The sequence below is a fragment of the Diadema antillarum genome, unplaced genomic scaffold (genome assembly GCF_040938485.1).
Source record: "Diadema antillarum isolate AM-2024a unplaced genomic scaffold, OU_Dant_1.0 seq00000751_RagTag, whole genome shotgun sequence".
NCBI classification, from domain to species: Eukaryota; Metazoa; Echinodermata; class Echinoidea; order Diadematoida; family Diadematidae; genus Diadema; species Diadema antillarum.
The window spans coordinates 88,942-112,690 of NW_027271645.1; the positions used below are offsets into that span (position 1 = coordinate 88,942).

General features: G+C 39.6%; 1 protein-coding gene across 1 annotated transcript in view; it reads right to left on the minus strand.

Annotated features, from left to right (window-relative positions):
• Positions 1 to 1,072: 1,072 nt before the first annotated feature.
• The window catches only part of LOC139738516 (protein SFI1 homolog), an 89,260-nt gene continuing 66,583 nt past the window's right edge, over positions 1,073 to 23,749 (minus strand). Inside the window, exons 24-30 of the mRNA XM_071649140.1 lie at positions 7,975 to 8,226; positions 6,940 to 7,250; positions 6,085 to 6,198; positions 5,122 to 5,681; positions 2,759 to 2,984; positions 1,792 to 1,900; positions 1,073 to 1,183 (exon numbers count right to left, since the gene is read on the minus strand). Coding sequence (XP_071505241.1) covers positions 1,073 to 1,183; positions 1,792 to 1,900; positions 2,759 to 2,984; positions 5,122 to 5,681; positions 6,085 to 6,198; positions 6,940 to 7,250; positions 7,975 to 8,226 — 1,683 coding nt within the window. The remainder of the gene's footprint in view (positions 1,184 to 1,791; positions 1,901 to 2,758; positions 2,985 to 5,121; positions 5,682 to 6,084; positions 6,199 to 6,939; positions 7,251 to 7,974; positions 8,227 to 23,749) is intronic.

The following is a 23,749-nucleotide window of genomic DNA, read 5'->3' on the forward strand; positions in this document are numbered from 1 at the left end:
TATTTTTGAAGATATCATTAAAATTATATATTTTTTTTTTTTTTTTTTTTTTTGCAGATTAAATCTGAAGTATCTCAAATTGATAAAAATGGATGTATCTGTTTTTGCATCTTAAGTCTTTATATATACTCCAAAAAATATTGAAAATTGCATTGAAGTGACAAACCCTACATTATCATTCTGGTGCACAAAACAATGGGGCAGATGCTTAAAATAGGGGTGCGTTTAATACATGATTATGGCCAAATTTGTGCCCAGAAGTACAGACAATGTCTTTCAGAGATTATCCAAATAGTACACTTTCGTGGTAGAAAGGCAAATGGTTGTATTCTGAAGTGTGATACAATGTAGGTGGTATGTTAACCTGTTGAGGACGAGTCCCGAGTATACTCGGGCAGGTGTCTATGGGAAATGCCTGTTGTAGCAAAATCAGTCCGTCCTCGACGGGTTAAGGCATATCTATACATTTCAGAGGCTTGAGTTACATTCCCGGCATCTTTCTCCACTATGGCACATGCATTTACAGTACTAGTGATTAAGACTCAACTAGACACTGTCTGAACTACAATAGTTCTGACTGTAATGATGACTTAACAATAGCTGTAATTATCTGGGCTTTTTTTAGTTTTGTCTGTTTAAAAATTTGGTAAAATCCTGTGGAGTGTGGATATACACTGTAACAGTGGCAAAGGAAGAACTAAAAAATGAGCTAAAAAAAAAATCACAAATTGATGATGTAACATGGTATCAAAGAGCTCTCAAATTCTGTTGAATTGTCGCCAACCAAAATTCGATTTTGGAGTTGGTATTTCATGCTAGGGCCTTCTGCCAGGCAGCTGATGCAACATTGGTCCAAATTACACCTGAATTATTTCATAATTGGTAATGCAGAAAGTATGGAGATGAAGCAATTCATGAGTAGCATAGACCAATCCGTTGGTTCGGATTTTGTCAGATCTACTGGGCTTTCTTGTTTATTGCAGTCATTCAGAGAATTTTTCTTTTTCCACAAAAGTCCTGCATAGACACATACAAATGCAACAAGATCTTGATGATGGAGACAAGCTTCACTTTACAGAAGAGATGCTTGTTGAGTGAGATGGTTGATGCGTGCAAGAAGGTCCTTGATGTGAGGTTTGCTGTGACGAACTCTAGCTGACAGTCTCGCTATTTGCTCCTGAACCTGCATGGGAGAAAAAAAAAATGACATATGAGAAATATAATTTGTGTTTGGAAACTGTGGTAGTGTATGCGGTGTTTTTGTTTTGTTTTGTTTTTTATCCTTCTGGTTCTGTCTATGTCAAAAGTCTCAGGGAGTGGGACAAAGAACTGTTTCTCATTTATGCCGTGCATTGTGTTGGAAATTAAACTTCAAGCACATTGATTACGTTGAGATTTTATCTGCATCTTGCTTCCACACACAAAATGCAACGCTTCTACTCATATGATTGAAATGAATGTGCAATTTCCCAGGAGATTTCGTACATTGTAGGCGTCAAAAGGCATCTTCCAGGTGCATCACAGTTCCCAACTGATTCTTACGACACTCCCAGGTACTGTAGGTCTGCAGTCAATACACAGAGATTTGTAGTAACATCCCGAGAAATGTCTTGATTACTTGCACACATATTCTGCATCTGATGCGGAAAGGATGCCAAAATGACATGCATGTATAATTTCCTTCAGCTAGCTTTCCTAAATCCTGTCAGTGCTTTAGTGGACGCCAGCCTTACATAGTTTACGAGTCTACATGCTGAGAACCAGAGACCGTGATAACAATATTTCTCCCACCTGCTGGAGTTCGTCTCCAAGGAGAATGGCAGCGCTGTCCTCCGTCATCCTGGACAGATTCAGCTCCTTCATCCAGCCCAGCAGTTCAACCTCCTGGCTGCGTAGCTTTCTAGGAGCAAAAAATTACATGGAAGCACGCAAAGATCAAAATCAGATTCATATGAGAACATAGTTTCATGCGGTGTGTACACTGAACTGGCTTCTTGTGCTTGAAACACACACAGATTTGCATCTTCATCTTATATTTGTCCACCACTTGTCAGACTGTTTTCATATGCCTTTCAAATACTTAGAAAAATCTATATTTAATTTTCAATCTGTTTTGTGTAAGACATCATACAGATCTTCCATGCCTCTTGTATTATGTATAGGCCTATATTTAGTCCTTTGTTAAATTTTATTGAGAAATACAGGCCAGGAATTCAGAAAGTAGAGCGAGTACACAATCACTGGCTTTCAAGACAATGAGAGACAAGGATTGCTCTGAATTGGTAAATTTATTAGCCCGAATTCACAAAGATGGTACTATCTTTGTCCATGGTTTAAATCATGTACAAAGACCGTAGTTTTGTATTTGGTGCCAATTGTTGAATGGCCTATTTTGTTCCAAAATGTTAACATTTAGTTAACAAAATGTACAAAGACCGTAGTTTTGTATGGGGCGCCAATTGTTGAATGGCCTATTTTGTTCCGAAATGTTAACATTTAGTTAACAAAATGGTCATTTGGTCAACGAAATGACTGATTTTGTAGCAAAATAGGCCATGCGACAATTGGCACCCCATACAAAACTATGTACACTTATGGTTTAAACCATGGAAAAAGATTGTACCACCTTCGTGAATTCAGGCCATTAAGTGGGGATGAGATGGTTAGGGCTAGGGTACAGGGGTGGGAATGGGAGAAAGATTAAAGATGTGGGGGGGAGGAGGGTTAAAACTGACTGACAAAGATTTCAAAATCTCACTTGAGCTCCGCCTTGGCACTCTGGAAGTCCACCAGTGTCTCTCGGAGGGTCTGGATCTCGTCGTATACCACCTCCTCCCCAGAGACTCCCTCTCTCTGCCGCCCCTCCCTGACTGGTGCTGTTTGATAGGTCCCCTCTCCAGTGGGGGTCATCTCTGGGGCGCTGGTGGAAGGGGGAGCTTCATCGAGCACTGTACCACCACCATGATGCACTCTCTGAGGGTCGCCTAGCAACAGAAATGATGAGGGTGTTTTCTTTTTTTTTTTGGGGGGGGTGTTTTGTTTTTTCATGGACGGTATAGTTTTGGTTGAGACGGTGATTCAGATTTTAACTTCTTGTGAGATAAATTAGAAACCACTTATATGAAATATCAGAGAGCATACAAATCTAAGAGGAATTTAAAGTATATTTGATGCAAATGGGTTTTGAAATGGCTGAGATATCCACAAGCAAATACAAGGAGACTACTTTGTGCAATACTTCATATATATCTTGCAAAAATTTAAAACCTGAATCCCCATCTCAACCAAAACTATACCATCCCTTCATACAATTGTTTTCTAATTATCTCGCAAAAAAGTTAAAACCCAAATCCCCATCTCAACCCAAACTATACCATCCCTTTGAATGTAGCTAACTAGTACAGGGGAACCCTGACATAACAAGCTTGCTATCAACGAGGTATCGCTTTTGGCGAGGTGAATTGGGCAATACCAATTTTATATTGCTGTGTTTAGCTGGTCTCTTTCTCAGTATGCTTACAATGAGGTACTTGTACAGGGTGCAAAAAGGTAAAATCTGCAGTCCAAGAGACATCATTGTAGTGTGGTTCCCTAGAGTGGTCCTTATTTGCAGAGCATCATGAAGATAACAATGAGAAATCAATTCACTTTTGGCTGTGCAAGAACTTGTATAATTATGTATGTCAGGATATTCACATCAGGGCAATGTGCATTATGCTTTATAGATGGAACACATTTCAGCAACCTACAGCAACTAGAAAATGTTGTAACTTTTTTTGTTCATCAAAGAATGTACCAGGTTACTTTTTAAAAAACATGAAGTTATTTCTAATCACCAAGCTAGACCAAAGTATCAGCTAAACTGCCTTGCATAGCATACCATGTGACATAATAAATCACAACAAAAAGAAAATCTCCTGAAATATCATAAAAATTGAGTGCTTGGAAAGGGGAATACTACAAACAACGTTAAAATTCTGCATGATGACACCAACACCCATGCTGATAAAGATGCACAACGTCCATCACAACTAAGTACAGTCACACACTTTTGCATTACATCACAACAGTTGTTTTTCATTCATTTGTTCGTTCATTTTCCACTTAAAACATAAAAATACTTGTACATGCATTTTTGTGCAATGCACAATACATGAAATCTATAAGTTTGCAAAACATTTTGAGTATATGAAAATGCTGGAAATGGGGAAGACTGCTAAAAAAAAGTAGAGCTTGTAGGGTGCATTTCTCCCAATCATAATAGTACAAATTATATTCCACATACTAAGAATCTTGCTATAGGATTGGTCAAGAGCTGATCACGTGATAAAGCGTAGTTTTGCCCATCACATCACCAGAGAAGAAAAGTTCGTTACACTCTATGATGATAGTCATTTTGTTTCGCTGATCTCTTAGTCCACACAGTCCTAACGCGTGATATAACTTACAAATTTGAGTACGCGCAAAATAAACGTGCATTGCACTGTGGTCTATCATTTGACCTGGGTCAAGTGATAGACCACAGTGCAACGCACTTTTATCTCGGTGCCACACGCCGGGCGCGGAGAAAATTCGTTGTTTTGTCATCTCCGTGCATAGTTTTACGTCTAAAGTAAACTACGTAGACATAGCCTAAGCCCTGAGGATACCCTAAGACAGCTGAAATGGTTTCAGATGTGGAATAAAATGGGAATATCTAGGACTCTAGATGTGGAATATAAAGCAAATAATCAACTTTTAGTTTCAGGCAATGAGACAAGCTATCACTTCCTCGGCAATCTGAATGTGTACGCTATCTTTCCTCAGCTGTGCTTCCGAAAGATAGCTACATCCAGATCGCCTTTGAAGTGATAGTTTGACCCATCACCTTCACCAACGTTGATTATTTGCTAATATTACACGTTTACTATTGCCGTCTCTGCATCTGTACTGGCACTACTTCTCACAACACAGAGCATCAACATCCTTCACCACAATATCAACATTATATACTGACCACACACTTTGGCTGGGAAGAAAACACAGTCAAACCTGTCTATACCAGCCACCCAAAGAAAGAAATAAAAAAGTGGCCTTTATAGACAGGTGTCCACTATAGACGGGTTAGACAGTATGACATACCTGAAGTGAATGCGGATGGCGGAAGTAAGAGGGGAGATTTGGGTAGCACTCCACTTTTGATGTCACCTTTGTCCTTTCCTCTACATTGAAAATTCTCTCCATGTCCCTCTCTGCGAGTATTGTCACTGTTTTTTGAGTCATTGCTCCTTGTGGATGACTTGGCACTACCTCCCATATAAAGTGGAACATTCCCCTGAGATTGCATGGGCACTGTGATTGGCTGATTGACCGAGGGTTGGGAGACTGCTCTTGTGGCAGAGGGGAGAACACGTCCGGTCACATTTGCATTCGTGCTTTCACTGTCGATGCTCAATGGTAATGCTCTTGACTTGTGAACGGGAAATATATCACTTGTTGAGTGTCCCTCCACTCCTGGCGAGATGGTGCTACCTCTACGGTCAAATGGATTGTCCTCTTGAGCCACCTGTGGAACTGGCGATGTATGGCTGGAGGCAGGAACTATTTCCGTCTGGGAAGGGGGAGCCCAACGCACTGATGGATGATCCTTAAACTCTTCGTCCCTCTGAATAGTTGATAAGCTTAGGTGCTCATGCATCCCCCTGAAATCAATCACAGTACAAACTCAACACTAATCTAAAATTCCCTATTCCTACATGGACTTTCTGTCAATATAATAGCATTTTCAAAAGAAAACAAAACTATTATGTGTCCCTTCAAAATGTGCAACCACAACTCTTAAGAGGACTCAACTGCATCAAAAAATAAAAGAAAACGCGTTGAACAGAAGCAATACTAAATGAACTCTATTGGCTTTTCTGGAACTATATCGCTTTTCTCTTGTAGAAAGGCTTCTCTCACTTGTTCGGTTACCTCATGTCTTCTTAACATCTTACGACCACTTGAAGATTTCACAGCTGTTGTGAAATTGTGCCTGAATATGATTTCCTGACCTATTGATAACAGCTGAAGTTCAAATACAATACACTGTATTTACAAACTTACAAAGATGCTCCTACAGAAGCAGGTTGTGCCCACAAGCCCTCTCTTTGAAGGGAGTCTCGCAGGAAGTCCGGCCGTCTCGGCTGGGCACGAACTCTGCCCGTCACTGGTCCACTGCTGGTGGAGAATGAAATATAAAACATGGCTCTTATTGACAAGAGTGTTCATTTGTGACTGCTTGGACCAAAACCCACAAAAAGTTGCAGATTAGGATTCTCTGTTATGGACCAAAATAGTCATTAGGGTTGCTGGCTCAAGACAGGCGCTGCTATCACTGATTTTCATTACTACTTCTGCATAGTATGCCTGAGTGACCCTAATTTTCAAATCCTCTTTTCTCCCTTTTCTATGAAACTGCACCTCCTACAACTCTTTTCTATTTCCATCACTTTTTGAATGGATTATGATGGTCCAATTTCAACAAATTATCACTTTAAAGCTCAGAGCCTATTCCTTTAAACTATACAGAAAAGCGAAAATACATTTTGGCCTACTTTTGCGGGTTTTGAGCCAAGCAGTCACATTTTATCACATGTTTGAGAGTGCCGCAAAGAAGTCACAAATCTGGGATGACCAAGTCTAAGCTCACTGACTGATTTTTTTTAAAATATTTTATGACGGTCTAGTATACACGTAAACATGCAGTTTAGTAAGAACATGGATGTGGCTATAGCCAGAAAGTTAGAGAGGATGTAATACAAGCACATTGCAAAGTGCAAGTATGAAGTACAGACGTCTCATAAATGCAAAATTTTTTCCCATGAATAGCATTTGCATACTTTGTGTGATCTTGCATAAACCACATAGATATTGAGGCCTTTGAAGGGTTTGCTTTCAAAGAACAGCAGGCTCACTCACCCCAAACCATCAGCTGACTGAATACCTGGCTCTACTTCAGGTGCTCCTCTCTGAGAGCTGACCGACTTGCTCCATACTGCAGGAGGATGTGATGAGAGTTGTGCAGGAGCAAGCTTCAGTGCCCGGACTGCATCTTTATGCTCCATCTTCTCAGACTTGGTACCTACCGGTGTCATCTCATCTTGGAATCTCACTCTTCGACTCGCGTGTCGCGGGTGCCCTGGTCGCCTGCCCCCGAGCCTGGCGGCCACGGTTTTCTCTCGCCAACGAATGGCAAAGCGTCGCACCGTATGATAGGATTTGTAGGAACTCTGAAAGTCAAAAATGCCCAGAGCAAAGCGACAACTGGTAAACCAAACGACCAGAAATCGTGCACATCTTCCACATTTACACAATAATGTATTTCTTAAAATATCAACAGAGACATCACTTAAGCTGTTAGTTGAGGACAAGCTGATTTTGCTATAACATAAATTTCCATAGACATCTGACCGAGTATACTCGGGACTAGTCTGCAACGAGTTGAAAATGTGTTGTTCTTTAAAACATTTGACAAATCCACCACCATTGTTATCCAGGACAACAAAATGGCTCTCCTAATATCCATCGCTTTTTCATCATCATTATCATCATCAACATCATCATCATCATCATTATCGTCATCACAATAACAATAATAATTACAATTCACATTCATAAAGCACATAATAATCATGCATTCTCTATGCACTTATAATCAATCATGACATAACACATACAATCATCAATACTCATCATCATCACCATCATTACCATCAATCACTACCAACCACCACCATCACCCCAACTACCATCAACACCACCATCATCATTATTATCATCATCATCACCATCATCATCACCATCATTATCACCATCATCGTCATAATCATCATCACCATCATCGCAATCATCATCATGATAATCACCATCAACATCATTATCACCATCATCATCTCCATCATCATCATCATCATCATCATCATCATCATCATAATCCCCACCACTACATCCCACCTGTGCATGATGCTGTGCCGCTATGGAGGCTCTCCTCTCCGCTAGGCTTGCTGCCACGCCCAGCCACTGCCTCACGCCTTCCCGGAGCAACTCCTGCCTCCGCTGTGCCAGGGCTCCCGCAATCCGCTCCTTCTTTCGCCGCCGCTCCCCGACGTAGCAGACCCAGGCGTGAATGACCCGCTGCTGGAGCCTCATGCTCCACAGCCAGAGCGCCACCACAGTCTTACGCTTTTCCTCTTGCGCCTGTGCAAACTGTGCAGATCACATTGATTCGACGAGGAACGAAAAGGGTAAAATGCATGACTCAAAATCAGCATGAAGTAGTGCATTAGCCAATGTCAAGAAACTTGGCTGCTTCATAATCAGTCAATGTATGACTGGCCAAAAATATGTAGACTGTAATATAATCTTTAATATGCACAATTTGATGAAAATGTGTTAAAACTATTTCATTCTAGAATCATTTCGGAATTTGACATTGACTCAACCCAGATCTTGACACACATCTAATCAGGGAATTGGCTTTTCAAACTACACACATTCTCATCTCAATAAAATAGCATTTGAATATAACCCAGTCCAAAATTAAAAGAGACTTTCCGAAACAGTCTACAAAAAAACACTCGATTTTGGGGAAAAAATTTTAAAAATTGATCCATCAATGGGCAAAAAAATGGCATTTACTACTGAAAATGCTGCCCCAGGTTCGCCAATAAGCGAACCTGGCTGCCAGGTTCGCCAATGAGCGAACCTGGCTGCCAGGTTCGCCAATGAGCGAACCTGGCTTCCAGGTTCGCCAAAGAGCGAACCTGGCTTCCAGGTTCGCCAAAAAGCGAACCTGGCTGCCAGGTTCGTCAAAAAGCGAACCTGGCTGCCAGGTTCGCCAATAAGCGAACCTGGCTGCCAGGTTCGCCAATAAGCGAACCTGGCAGCCAGGTTCGCCAAAAAGCGAACCTGGCAGCCAGGTTCGCCAAAAAGCGAACCTGGCTGCCAGGTTCGCCAATAAGCGAACCTGGCCGCCAAAAAGCGAACCTGGCTGCCAGGTTCGCCAATAAGCGAACCTGGCCTCCAGGTTCGCCAATTAGCGAACCTGGCCGCCAGGTTCGCCAATAAGCGAACCTGGCCGCCAAAAAGCGAACCTGGCCGCCAGGTTCGCCAATAAGCGAACCTGGCCGCCAGGTTCGCCAATAAGCGAACCTGGCCGCCAAAAAGCGAACCTGGCTGCCAGGTTCGCCAATAAGCGAACCTGGCCTCCAGGTTCGCCAATTAGCGAACCTGGCCGCCAGGTTCGCCAATAAGCGAACCTGGCCGCCAAAAAGCGAACCTGGCTGCCAGGTTCGCCAATAAGCGAACCTGGCTTCCAGGTTCGCCAATAAGCGAACCTGGCCGCCAGGTTCGCCAATAAGCGAACCTGGCCGCCAGGTTCGCCAATAAGCGAACCTGGCCGCCAGGTTCGCCAATAAGCGAACCTGGCCGCCAGGTTCGCCAATAAGCGAACCTGGTTGCCAGGTTCGCCAAAAAGCGAACCTGGCTGCCAGGTTCGCCAATAAGCGAACCTGGTTGCCAGGTTCGCCAATAAGCGAACCTGGCCTCCAGGTTCGCCAATTAGCGAACCTGGCCGCCAGGTTCGCCAATAAGCGAACCTGGCTTCCAGGTTCGCCAATAAGCGAACCTGGCCGCCAGGTTCGCCAATAAGCGAACCTGGCCGCCAGGTTCGCCAATAAGCGAACCTGGCCGCCAGGTTCGCCAATAAGCGAACCTGGTTGCCAGGTTCGCCAAAAAGCGAACCTGGCCGCCAGGTTCGCCAATAAGCGAACCTGGTTGCCAGGTTCGCCAAAAAGCGAACCTGGCCGCCAGGTTCGCCAAAAAGCGAACCTGGCAGCCAGGTTCGCTCCCACATTCACTTATAGCCTATCCTGCCTCCTTTACAGCTGTACATTTGTTTTTAAGAAAGTCAAGCTCATAATTTTGCTATTGGTGAGGACTGTCTCTTTCATTGGTTAGCAGTGAATTCTGCGTCCTCTCCTACTTATACTACTGTAGTATTTTACGTAAGATGATATCAATGCAGATTTTCAAGAACAGCAAGAAACAAACAACAACAACAACAACAAAAACAACATAATGAAATTATCATTTTCAGGATGATGTATATCACATGATGCCTTAACATTTACTAGTACCTGTACATGTAATTGTGCGTGATGTCTTGGTCAAGTTTTTTTGGCTCAGGTTAGCTGATACACTACAAGTATCACACATTGATAATACTGATCATTTATTTGAGATACTAGTACACTGTAATGATAGACAACACTCACATACATGTATGTATAGGGTCTTGTTATCAGTATTTCAAGAATCTTAATCGAGAAATGAATTTGAGAGGATGCAAATGCATTGAGCTACACAGGTCTAATAAAAGATTTAAATAGTGGTAATCATAGGCCTACTACAACAGGTTCTGTTTTCTTTAGAACTTTTTTTTAATTGCACAGTAACCTTTTTCATTTCATTTCATTCATTTATTTAAGCAGAGCAATATACTTCAGTCTGAAGACTGTTCTTCTGCAGGTCCGTGAGGATATACAACATTAATATACAGAAATGAAAAGACAAAACTCATACATAAAAGCAACAAAAACATAGAAAACAGAAAACATGGTGATGAATCTACGGCATACATTTCGAAAGAAACAAACATGATCAATCAAAGCTAACCATGTGCAATTATTATACAAGTACATCACCATAGTTCATAATGAAAGAGACAAAAAACAAAGGACAGTACTGGAGAGAAAGAGGGAGAGAGGAGATTAAGAAGGAGAAGCGTATGCAAGGGGGAAAAAAAAAACTGAGAAAGTTGTCTATTATTCATTAACAGTTTTGGTCCAGTGCATTTTTAAAGCTTACAAACGTTGGTTTTTGTTTCAGTTCCAATGGTAATGACGAATTCCTTACATTATATAGCTGAAAACTTTGAATTGAAACATATTGATCAAGCAAATACTTCGGACAAAGCTTGTGTGCAATTTTATTCATAACATGTAGAGTACATTGTATGTTTATTTTGATTCTTACCCAGTTTATCAATGGATGTGTACCTTGTATAGTAATTCAGGAGGGAACCTAGCTTGTACATTTAGTACAGCACACAGTGATCTATTTTGAAGAATTTGGAGTCTTTGAATATGAGATTTCTTTGCATTCCTCCATACAACATCACAATAATCTAACCTACACACAAATATCAAACAACTTTAAATACTGCATTTTGTCAGCAAGAGCTGATGTCCACATGACCTCACTATCTACTGTGATAAGGTTACCAATAATTCATCATATATATGAATATGGTAAAAATCCTCTCTAATGATAAAATTTCAATTTGAATGTTCATATGTGGACTGGTTCATGGGCAACTCATTTTTTGTTGTAAAAAATGTAGGTACAGTAAAACATATTCAGTACCCAGATCTACATAAATCAACTTTTATTATCTGACTTCTACACATTTTAACAACTGCAGTGTTGTTTTTTCTCTTTGGTATGTATTCTTTCAAGTCACATGGTTATACATGTATGCCCTATATCCAGTGACAACTTTAGATCAAAATGCTTACTTTTGATAATCCATACCTTATATTTATTGAAAATGATTTGTCAGAGATAATGGTTCCATACTGCAAGCAAACTTTGAATACAAGAGGATTTCAACAGAGTTTCAGTTTCAAATGTGGCTGATCTTAAGTACAAATGAACACCAGAAATGATTCTGAACTTTAGCGTACTGGAGAGTATGCAGTGTATCTACCAGTAAGCTGATACTTAAACATAATATGCATTAACGGGTGTGTACAGTTCTGGTCGAGGTGAGGATTTAGCTCTTAAAGGACAAGTCCACCTTCATATACATAAGGATTGAGAGAATGCAGCAATATTAGTAGAATACATCAGTGAAAGTTTGAGGAAAATTGGACAATCCGTTCAAAAGTTACGAATATTTTAAGTATCTGCACAGTCACTGCTGGAAGAGAAGACTACTACATTGTATGATGTCACATGCGTACAACTATATAAGGGAAATAAAAAGAGAATTTCACAAAACTTTACTTTTTGAATACAGTGCACAGTTCTTTGACTTCCTACTGACGTATGTTAAGGGTAATATTATTCCCCCTGCCTTCTGAAAGAGAGAAGTCGAGTGTTCTTTTGTTATGGGAGAAAAATGGAAATATGTTGAATTTTCTTTATTCTTTCTTTACATGTATATCGTTGTACTCATGTGACATCACAAGCTATAGTAGTCTTTTCATCCAGCCGTGACAGAGCGGAAATTTCAAAAATTCATAACTTTCTAACGGATTGTCCGATTTTGCTCAAACACTCACTGATGTGTTCTACTAATATTGCTGCATTCACTCAACCTACATGTCTATGAAGGTGAACTTGTCCTTTAATGTTTTGTGAGATATTCAGAAACCGCTTTATAAGATGTCAAAGAGCATGCAATTCTAAGGGGTATCAAAAGTTTATTTGATGAAAATCGGTTTTGAAATGGCTGAGATACCCAAAAACAAGGTGAAACAAAGAGATCCTAATAAAGTTGTGGCATGTCGCCTTTGGATATCTCAACCATTTGAAAACCAATTTTCATCAAATAAACATTGAATCCTTCTTAGAATTACATGCTCTTTCATATTTCATAAGAAGCTTTTTATTATCTCACTTCAGGAATGTTCAAAACATGAATCCCCACCTCAACCAGTACTGTACAGTCCCTTTAAAATAAGGGACATATATCAGTAGCACATGTAGTCAACTATTTTGGTAAAAAGGGAGATGAAATCGTGAATGATTTGAATGATCCCTCCCATGTTTTCTGTCCAGTTCTAACCTGCTTCAAGTGCATTGCTACAATCCAATGTGTTGATATCATTATGTTGTGCACCAGCACTATTTTTTGATGCAAACTTATAATGGAAAAGTTAGCATTTCTGAATTTTGCAGTCTGTCCACATCATGAACTCAGTAAATGTTAACAATTACACATTCAGGATGTCCATTCCTTGTCTGCTTGTCAGTGATGAACATGCGCACGTAGCAGACAGATGACATGCATGCATGTGTATGTGTAAACACATATGTACACCGTACCATTGTAGTTACAGACAATCTCATAAACAAGAAATGAGTGGGTAAAAAACACTGTCTAATACATGTACTTGGGTGATATGCGAGTTAAAAATCTGGATCCAATAATTGGTAATTGTACATGCAAATTCAAAGAGGACCGGTGCAAACCGTAAGATACATGTATTCAGTACATAAATTTCATTATAGGTCTATCATATTCTAGGCTTGATAAACTTCCAAACTGCCTACATAATCTACAACGTTTTGTAGATGTATTATGCATTCACTTCCATGAGTTGCTAAGTTTGATTATAAAAACGATAAGAAAATGTATCTCAAAAGAATATGAACTGGTATGGTACATATTTAGCAGAAGAATGCAAGTATGACAAGATGAATTCCTTTAACACAGATTTTATGACTAGGCAGCCCGAGATTTTTACGCAAAGAAAGTCTAGTTTTTGCCTCTTAAACACTTTTGCTGCCAGGGGTTCTAAAATTTAGTTCCTGTAGAGGATAAAGAATACAATGTAAAGTACCATGGCATGAGTTGCTTTATATTTTTATAAAGGGAGTCCTAGCATGGAATCTTCTCTGCCTCTGATTCTGTAGACCATCACTATGACTCATCATACACTGTAGGTGTGAAAGGATATTGTAAATGCTGTTTGCGTATTGAAATCACATGCATTCGAAGGAGCATTAGCACCATAATTTGTCATTTCACGACTTTATCAATTCCTTCCACAAGTCTGCACTCATCTCATGTCAAATTTCTACTTCTTTGACTTTTGCACAGCCACTGTACCATAAAAGTTTCAGGACTGGATACAGGAATGCCAACTTGTAAAACTTGCTTGTGGTGTTGCTCAGCTCGCCTTCCCCTCTTTCCCCTTCTCCTATCGGTTCTGGCCAGACCTTCCTCCTACATGAACCTGTAATCACATATTTGATTAGAAAACATAAATTCAAAAGTGAATTAAGTTTACAAAATTTGAGCATACATGATGATTCAGAAGACAAGATTCAGTAGATGATTTCTTTTACTTTGGCTTGTCAAGCCTCAGTAATATGTTGTGTATCAACTCACATGAATTTCTTCATGATTGATGAACATTTGCTCTTTGTTGGAAATTCATGATTTTACTAACTTCATCCAGAAATCTGTTTTCATCTCACACCAAATTAATGTGAGCTTCTTTGCCTTTTGTAAAGCATCCTATGAGTCAGTGCAAAGCCTGCATAAAGGGTCTGTTCATGGAATATAATGACTATTACAAAATGATGTTCCAAATGAGTGTTCCCATTTCTTAAAATGTGGAGAATGGTATTGGAAACTTTCTAGTACTGTAAAGCATATATTCGCGGCATGAATTTTTTGTGAATTGGAGCCGATGGCCTTTTTTGCGGCATGAAATTTTCGCCAATTGGCACTGACATTCAATGCATACAGTGTAAACAAGAACTTTAACGCTCATTTCAATTTCGTGAATCTTAGCACTCGTGAAATTCGCAAAATTAAAATGCACACGAATATTCCTCGTTTTACAGTACAGTTGAACCTCTCGTATCCGGACAAGTCGGGACCGGGGCTCATCCGGATAAGGGATTTGGCCGGATACTGGAGACTCAATGCTTTATACATAGTACATATACATACATACACATGTACTGATGTAGCCCATTGTAGTACCACATGTAGTAATGTGAATACTGCAACCTTTTCATTGTTACATTTGGAGATGTTTGGGGATGTTAAAATGTCTGAAGGTAAGCAATTTGGAAAGAAATTTGATGTAATGTATGTTAATCATGTTGGAAGTAATATGTAATTCATGTGTGTTTGTGTAGGAGTTCTCAAGGAGTTGGGAATCCCCCTTTCCTCCCATAATTATTAAGAAAAAATCACGGCGAGATTGCGTCCGTATAATAGAGAGATCTGGATAAAGGGAGGCCGGATAAGAGAGGTTCAACTGTACTCCTTTCTGGAGACTTTGTAATTAGGTGATACGCTACCAGCATATCACCTACTGTGTTTGTCAAAATCTTCCTTTCTTTTTTTTTTCTTTTTTTTGTCTGCCATATCTCGGAGGTGGCCCAAGTTGTCTTGAAACTTAGTGCATACACACTGTATTTATGCATGTTCCGCCTGACAATGATTCTCTTATGAATTTTAGGTTCAAATGTCAAGGGTCAAAGGCCAGATGAAAATGGTAACAATTTACTATTCAATACAGAAATTGCACTTTTTCTCCGTACCTTGAAAATAACTCAATGCATAAACTTATGAAGGTGTCAAGGTCAAGTAAAAGTCCTAAAATCCGCAAGTACAAGGTCTCTTCAGAGCATCATCCGATGGAAAATTCAACACATTTATGACTTACGTGTCATTTTACTATTTTGCCAATTTCGTGAAATGTACATGTACTATACACCTATTAGGAGAATCATGCATTGTGGCGCAGGCATACATGTACCAATTTCTAGTTCCATCACAAACTTATTTAGTTGAAATGCACATACTTTCTAACCTTTTAAAATTTGTGTTCAAATCTTTTGCATTGCATTGATTGTTTTAATTGTAGCCATATTTCTTTGTATTTGCTTCTTATTGGAAATAAAATGCGATTTAAACTGATTTTGATTTGATACAAGAGAAAATCTGTGTTTGCCAACACCTTAGATTTTTTACTCATGGCTTAACAAATACTCCCTTTCAAGTGAATATACATGTAGTCATCCATCATCTGGAACTTTAACTGCCCTTTCATTGTTGTATTACTTAAAACCATATGTCCCTCTTCAATACTTTCACATGTGTTTATGATGCTTTATACACATGTAGTAAAGTTGCAAATAGTGAAATGACATCTTAAAATCATTGTATGTTCCTGCAAAGAATCACCTCACAATTTTGCTCCACTCTTTACCAAGAGCCACAAAAAAGGTGGGTTTCACATGTAAAAGGGACACAAAAGAAAAAGACAACAACTAAAAATGTTGCCATGGTGACTAGTATGCCTCTGTCTTCAGAGCATGGTTCTCCTAGGTCTATAGTACATCTTAACAATATGTTATTTCATAAATGGCAAGATATGAAAATGAAATGTCTGTCACAAATGTGCTGAATGTGAGCTTTCCCTGAACTGGGTTTTGTTGGATGAGTGGCTATTATTGTTCAGGAGAGGAGGTATTTAGGGATTTGAGGATTTTTACATAAACATGTACATTTTTTAGTAAGTTTTATGATTATACCTTTAATATAGCCACTTCCAAGATATGGAGGACGAAGTAAAATTTAGAATTGTCACTTGACCTTTGATCTTTTGGCCAAAAGCTATCCCAGAGAAATCTCTATATTGGGTAAAATATGTAAACACCAAGTTTCAAGAAAATCAGTCTTGTACAAGGCATTGCATGGATAGGTGGGCAATATTGAAATTCTAAGGGTTGACCTTGACCTTTGATGTCATGACTTCAATATTCTCGAGATGATAATTGTCAGGTAGTAGGCTTACGCGTATACATGTATGCTCTACATTAGATGAAAATACCTTGAAGAATTCCAGAAATATGACAAAAAAAGTGAAAATTTAGTATTTTCGCTTGACCTTCGTAATTCAGACATAAGCAAATTATTTTCAAATTGGTCAAATATTTAGTAAGCATTGATCTGTGTTATTAACTCAACATACCGTTGGTTCCTTTAGCTCATCATCTAGCTTTTCTTGCAACTGTGGAGCAATTGCCGGTCCAGCACTTGTGTGCTCATCCTCTTCAAGGTGATGGGGATTGTAGTGCACAAGTCTCGGAATGGCCCAAACAGCATTCCTGGCCATGTATTCTCTCCTGGCCCTGCTCTGGTCTCTTGCTTTTGCCAGCTCCAGCAAGTATGTTGTCCACCAATACTGGCTGGTTTCATCTTGGAACAGCATACTCCAATCCTCCACTTTCTCTGTCAATCTCTCCAAGTTCACCTTGTCAAAGCATGGGACCAAGAGTGCAGGCTTCCCGCGAGGGTAGACAGGTTTACCCGAGGTGGTGTGCTTCCAAAAGCTCTGATGTAGATGTTTCCACTCCTGTGTCCTTATTCCCTTGTAGGACACCACCACCTTTCCATTATCATCCATACTAAATTTGAAATGATGAGGCTTTGTATGACCCCGCACAGCATTCATGTTAGTGATCATCCATGACTTGAAATCAAAGAGGCCAGCAAGTTCTGTGCTGTTTGGGAGGAGAGCCAGCAGGTGTGGCATGGTCTCTGCAGGCCTCCTCTGCAGTTTCCGTGCAAGTTGTGAAAACAACTGGTCAACATCCTCATGAGTGTGTCCAACCAAGAGAAATGAAAGCTGAACCTGATAAATAAGAAAAAAAAAAGTTAAATTTGGTTTTAAGCTGCTAAGATGAATTTTAGTGAATTGGAGTCTACATGTACTTCCTTTCCTTCATATCAGTCTGTTTAGCATTGTTGGTGAAGAACAAAGTGTTAGCTCATGTACTGTTAACATAAATGTTAATATGTAATATTATGATCATGAATATTTAAATAATTGATGTAGCAATTCTACAAGTAAAAAAAAGAAGAAAAAACCTTCTTTGTTGTGTATATCTTGATGGAATGCCATTTGACAACAAAATCCCTACTGTAAAAGTGGAAGTTTTTGCGATGTGGAAATTTTCATGCAATTCGCGCAACCAGATACTAGTGCCAAATTAAAAGCATGGGCATATTTTTGCATATCAAATTGATTATGTTCCAGTAGTTGATATCCTGATTCCGCAGAATTGAAGTCATGCGAAATCCATCTCACCCAGCCGAGCACGAAACATAACTCCCACAAAAATATCCACCTTACAGTCTTGCATCCCTAACATTACATAATGATAAACACAATACATTTTAGAAGATTCAAAATAATGAACTTGGTCCAGTATCTTCTCAAATTTCCTCATTTCATATCTGCTTCATGATCTACAATTGCTCCTGCACAATGAACTATTGCTTACATCATGAGTGAAAGTTGAAACAAATCTAACTTTCCATTAAAAGGTCTTTGTTAAAGCATAACATGCAAAACAAAGCTGATATTTTTACCTCACTGAAAATCTTCTTTCCCACAAGCATTTCACAAAAGGCCAGAACAAATTTGTTCTTGTTTTCACGCCAGCAGTTGTCTGCTTGCAGGTACAAGATTGGAGGAAGAGACTTTCCCTATAAAAGTGCAAAAGTATGAAGAGCAGGTGGTTACTGCAACAAACAAGTGTACTGATGTGCTATAATTGTTGTTTACGATTGACAACGAGTTACCATGTACATCAATTGTCAGTTGCACGAGCCTTCCTTTGTGATAGGCTTACACCGTATGTACACGGAAAAGTACATGTAGGCAATAGAAACCTGTAGGGAGTTTATTAAATGTGCATTGAGAAATTGTAATGTCTCCTTCCATACATATTCGAAGACAATATTAATGGTATATTGTACCTAAAACAGGGCTCGATGTTGGAAGTAATATGGATGCCAGTGACAACTCCAACCTGTATTTCAACCTAAAAGTTGAGTTATTGTATGTGCCCAGGCTGACCACCTATAAAATTATCAGGATTATATAGGCCCATATATGTGAATATTTGAATTTTGAATGAATCTAAAATCAACTTTAAAAGTACTCTGAGAATGCACCCTCCCCCAAGCAGATTTCATACACACATGCTGCAAATAGCCCTTATTTCCCAATGAAGAAGAAGAATATGTGTGTGTGTGTGTGTGTGTGTGTGTGTGTGTGTGTGTGTCTATCGCATCAGTAGCTTACTGTCCTCTGCACATGGTACCTTGAGTATTCAAAGTCTTCACTAGGCATACATTATGTACCTCCTATAAATGCAGCCTGAAATTCCTCATTCCCCCCCCCCCCCCCCCTATTCGGCAAAGATAATCCTGACAACAACGACAACAACAACAACAACAACAACAGTAACAAATAGTGATTTTAAAGTGTCCTGGATCCAGACAATTGTCTGGATCACTACCTTTTGTCACTATCATCCTTTTCAGTAAGTTTCATGTAAATCCCTTTGACATATATTTTGTTTTTTAATTATTTTGCAAACAGAAAAGTAAACCATTGCAGGCAAAATGTATCCTCTTTGGTAGTGTAAAATAGAAAAAAAAAAGTGCTGTAATATATTACCTGTGATATGTAAGCAAGAATTTTCATGAGGACATTCAATGTCATGTTTGAGTCGTGGCTGTGCTGGCAAATGTCAACAAATGTTAGGCTTTCTTGTTGTCCATGTAGCACGACACCAGTGACATGAGTTTTGAGCAGGTCTGTGTCATTGATTCCCTGGAGATTGAGACAAAATGAAGAAGAAAAATTGAAGTTGAAACAGACCTTTTGCAGTTGCATTGTAAAAGGCTTATTTAAATCCAAAGTATACTAGAAATAGTTTTCTAACCCAGTGAATACAAGTACTTGATACATGTATTCCTATAAAAATGATGATCTTGAAGGAGGGACATGGAAGCTTCCATATGAATGCATTAATGCCCTTTAGATTATTGTACCATTGACTTAGATGAATCTGCTTGGAACACACTAAAATCGGTTGAGCAAAGGAGGATAAAATGCTGCATCTAAATTTTAAAATGATTATGACATATGTACAAGCAATCAAATTCCAGTATGAACTAGTGTTCATCATCGGGTATTTGAGATGAAATCATTCATTGCCCTTTTTTCATAGGGAAATATAGAATCTAAAAAAAAAACCAACAGTTAAACTCATTTCATTTTTCCCAATGTTTGGTGTGTCAATACTCTGCATAACATGCCTTTGTCATGAGCATATAAGTTCATATTCTGATGACCTCTTTATTTCATGAGACCTATTGACTTTTAAAATAACAAGCAAAGAGGCAAGCAGTTTTGGGCCCCGTTTTATCACTTGAGATAAATTTAGCGTTGATTGTGAAATCAATGCTAACTTTATCCAACTTAAAGTCCGCTATAGCTTTAAATCAATTTTAAGTTTCCGTTTTACAAAGAGACTTAATAGTCGATTATAGTGATAGTTCATCACCATGGCTGAATTATTGATTTAGTCAAAACAAAAAACACAGGACGAGGCTGGTTTCTGGTACTGTCTGCTTAAAAACAATACAATACATAAAGCAAAACAAACAAAAACATTACAAATATATATTAGATGTTTGCCTTGTAACACAGCCACAGAAGCGTAGTCTGCTAGTGTGCTGTAGTATGATTAATAGTGCTACAGCCACTGAATTAGCAGTATGTTTGCAACAGAACCGCAAAATATGCAGTTGTTTTGCGTTGTATTGAAAAAAGCACGTAGGTCCATAGATCTAGCACATCTCGAGCTCAACGAAAATCTGCGTACGCGCGTACCGTAAAGATCCCGCACACTGCACTACGTAGGATCCCAGTATTAAAATCTAACGTTCTAATGGTATTCATTGACATGGATACGTTATGAAAAACGTACAGTAACTGACTGTCCAAGGTGAAGGTCTTGTATCCATTGTTTCAAGTCTTGTGTGTTTACGTGTAGGATTATGGAAACTTGTGAGAGTGTGTCATGGTGACTACAGTAGTTAAAGCTTGTTCTTTTACCTCTACGGCACAGATCGGCATTGTAAAGAATAGATCGCGAGTCTACATGTTAAAATTCTAGACCTAGTAGACGCTGCTAGTCATGCAGTGTTACGGTAAGTGCAAACGACTCGCTGTAACGTTACTTAGGCCTAACGTAAGGCCTATCCACTGGTTAGGAACTTAGATCTTAAGTTACTGTCGTACTCGGTGCTATAATTATAATTAATTTAAACTCTTTATTTTCTGTATACGCCTACTGAACTCTTAATTGGTATCTATTGACAAACTACATGTAGCTCTACGTAGGCCTACGCACGTCAGAAATCACTGGTTTCCTCGCATATGGGTTCTGTGGCAAGATTGCACAAAGACGCGGTTCCATTTACTCGGTTACTTATAATTGCCCTACGAGGCCCTTGCTGGTGATGGCTTTATTGGCTAGCGGGCGGGCCGAGGCGCCGGGCCGAGGCGCCGGGCGCGCAGGCTGGGATTGAGACTGCTGTCTAGGGCATTTGCGTGCAGCAGTAGCGTAAAGCATTGCGTGCTGATCATGAATTTCATGCAAGGAAAAGACCATAATTACATGAAAGAAATGCAACTAAATGTTAGAGAAAGTGAGCAGTTACAGACAAACATTTGTGACAACACTCCAGGTAGACAAGGAAAGTGTGACAGTCTTTTTTTTTTTCTGTAAATTGCCTTACAATTGAGTCTACTTAGACTGTCCCTACCGTTAAAGTTAATATTTTATCAACTGTAAAGTTTTCATGGATTTGCAGTGGTTGAGAAAACTTATATGTTGATTTGGGAAGAAGATGGAGTTGATTTCAGCTCTGGGACTCTTGATAAAATGGACTTGAAGTTTATTTGGAAGTTAATCATAGAGTAAGTGGACTTAGAGTTAATTTGAGAGGTTAAAGATAATTAAATATAAAGTTTTGTTACCTCAAAAGTTTCCCAGAATTTCCTTGTCTTAGTTCGTGTTTCAGGTTAAAGTATCTTTCATATAACTAACACTGTGAGACTTACTCGCCCCAAAGTGCTCTCATGAATAGTAATCTTGCAATTAACTGTGACCAGCAGCCCCATATGCATAGCGTAATGGGGCTTCGCATTGTAGCATTCAGGATCATGACAGATTTAGGATTGCGGATAAATATCAACTTAGGTTCTGGTTTGGTTCTGCCAATAGTCCCTTTCTGTTGGAATTGATGACTGAATGTGACTCGGTCGAGACCGAGGACCTTGGGAGAGCTACATACACTGAATACTGCGGCCAGCCCATGTGCACACATCACATGCGCACAAATTTCAAATCCATGAGCAAGATGTCTGTGTGCGCATGCACTGGCCGTCAATTCAGTGTAGCTCTCCCAAAGTCCTCTTGACAGAGTCACATTCAGTCATCAATTCGAACAGAAAGGAACTATTGGCAAAACCAAACATTGCCCAAAGCCTGTTTTCAATACTTCAACTTAACTGGTAAGTCTTCAAATTGAAGAAATTTTTGGATTTTAAGTTGATATTTGCCCGCAGTACTAAATCTGTTAGGATCCTGAATGCTGCAATATGAAGCCCCATGCGTATGGGGCTGCTGGTCGCAGTTGGCTACTGTAAAAGTGGAAATTTTCGCGGTGTTGAAATTTTTGCGCATTTCGCGCAACCAGAAACTAGCGCGAAAATAAAAGCACACAAATATTTTTGCCTGCCATACGTTCCTGTGAGTGTCTTGATTCCGCGGAATTAGAACATACGAAACTCTTCTGACCCGGCCAAGCACAAAAAATTAGTCGCGCGAAAATATCCACTTTTACAGTATGCGTTTATGGGCCTGCAGTTATTATACAAATGATGCACAGGATAGAGTGCGCCGCACCTTCACTAACGCCACGAAATAATCCTGTGCATCATTTGTTTATAAAATGGGTCTATGATTATGTTCTTCACCTGCAGCAACAGTAGATCTAACACTGTACTGTTCTTCACCTGCAACAGTAGATCTAACACTGTACTGTGTAACTGTTCTGCATACCTGATTGTCTGAATACATTACTACATAGACTCCAACTCTCCCGTTTTCGACGGGAGATTTCCCGCCGAAAAACCCATTTTTGCATAATCTCCCATTCTCCCGTTTGAGATTTAATCTCTCCCGCCCTGGCTCGATGTCTCCCGTTGGAAAGGATTTCTTACTTATTGCTATCGTATGTTGCAAAAATAAGCCTTAGATATACACCACAGAGCATCTATAACCCTAGGAACTTCGTGCTTCGCACACATAAACTTGGGTCTCCCGTTTGCTAGGGGTTTCAGGTGGGAGAATCTCCAGATGAGAAGGTGCTTGGGGTTGGAGTCTCTGTTACTACGTTTTGCTGACAGTAGCTGATCCAAATTTTCACGGGAAATATCCGTCAATGAAGTCTTGGTAAATTTCACTAAGGCCTCAAATCAGTTGCCATCCGAATTTCAGATATCGCTTCATGCTCGCCGAATCAGTTCTAATTCCTCGTCATTCAACAGTTCAAACTGCGCCTGCAACGGGTCCGAGCTGGAGGCAGCCATTTTTTCGTTCGTTTCGCTGGCAATCAATATCGCGATATCAACCTTTGCATATTTATAAGCATTGCATGCGATTCAAAGGAGCCGCGCGCACGGACGATCGGCAATTTACAATAGGATAACACGCAAGTGCAATGGAACTAAAATAAACAACGCCCATGTGACTCATTTCAGCGCTTCCTATTGGCTACATTCTTGAACCCATTTTGTAACATGCAATAATGGTTTCGTACAATACGTGTACTACCTCGCCGCCGTATGGCGTCGCATACTAGTAAACGCCTCTGGTACGAAACCATTATTGCATGATTACTAAGACATGAGAGCACTTTGGGGCGAGTAAGTCTCACAGTGTTAGTTATATGAAAGGTACTTTAACCTGAAACACAAACTAAGACAAGGAAATTCAGGGCAACTTTTGAGGTACCAAAACTTTCGGACGAGCTAGGATGTGTGAA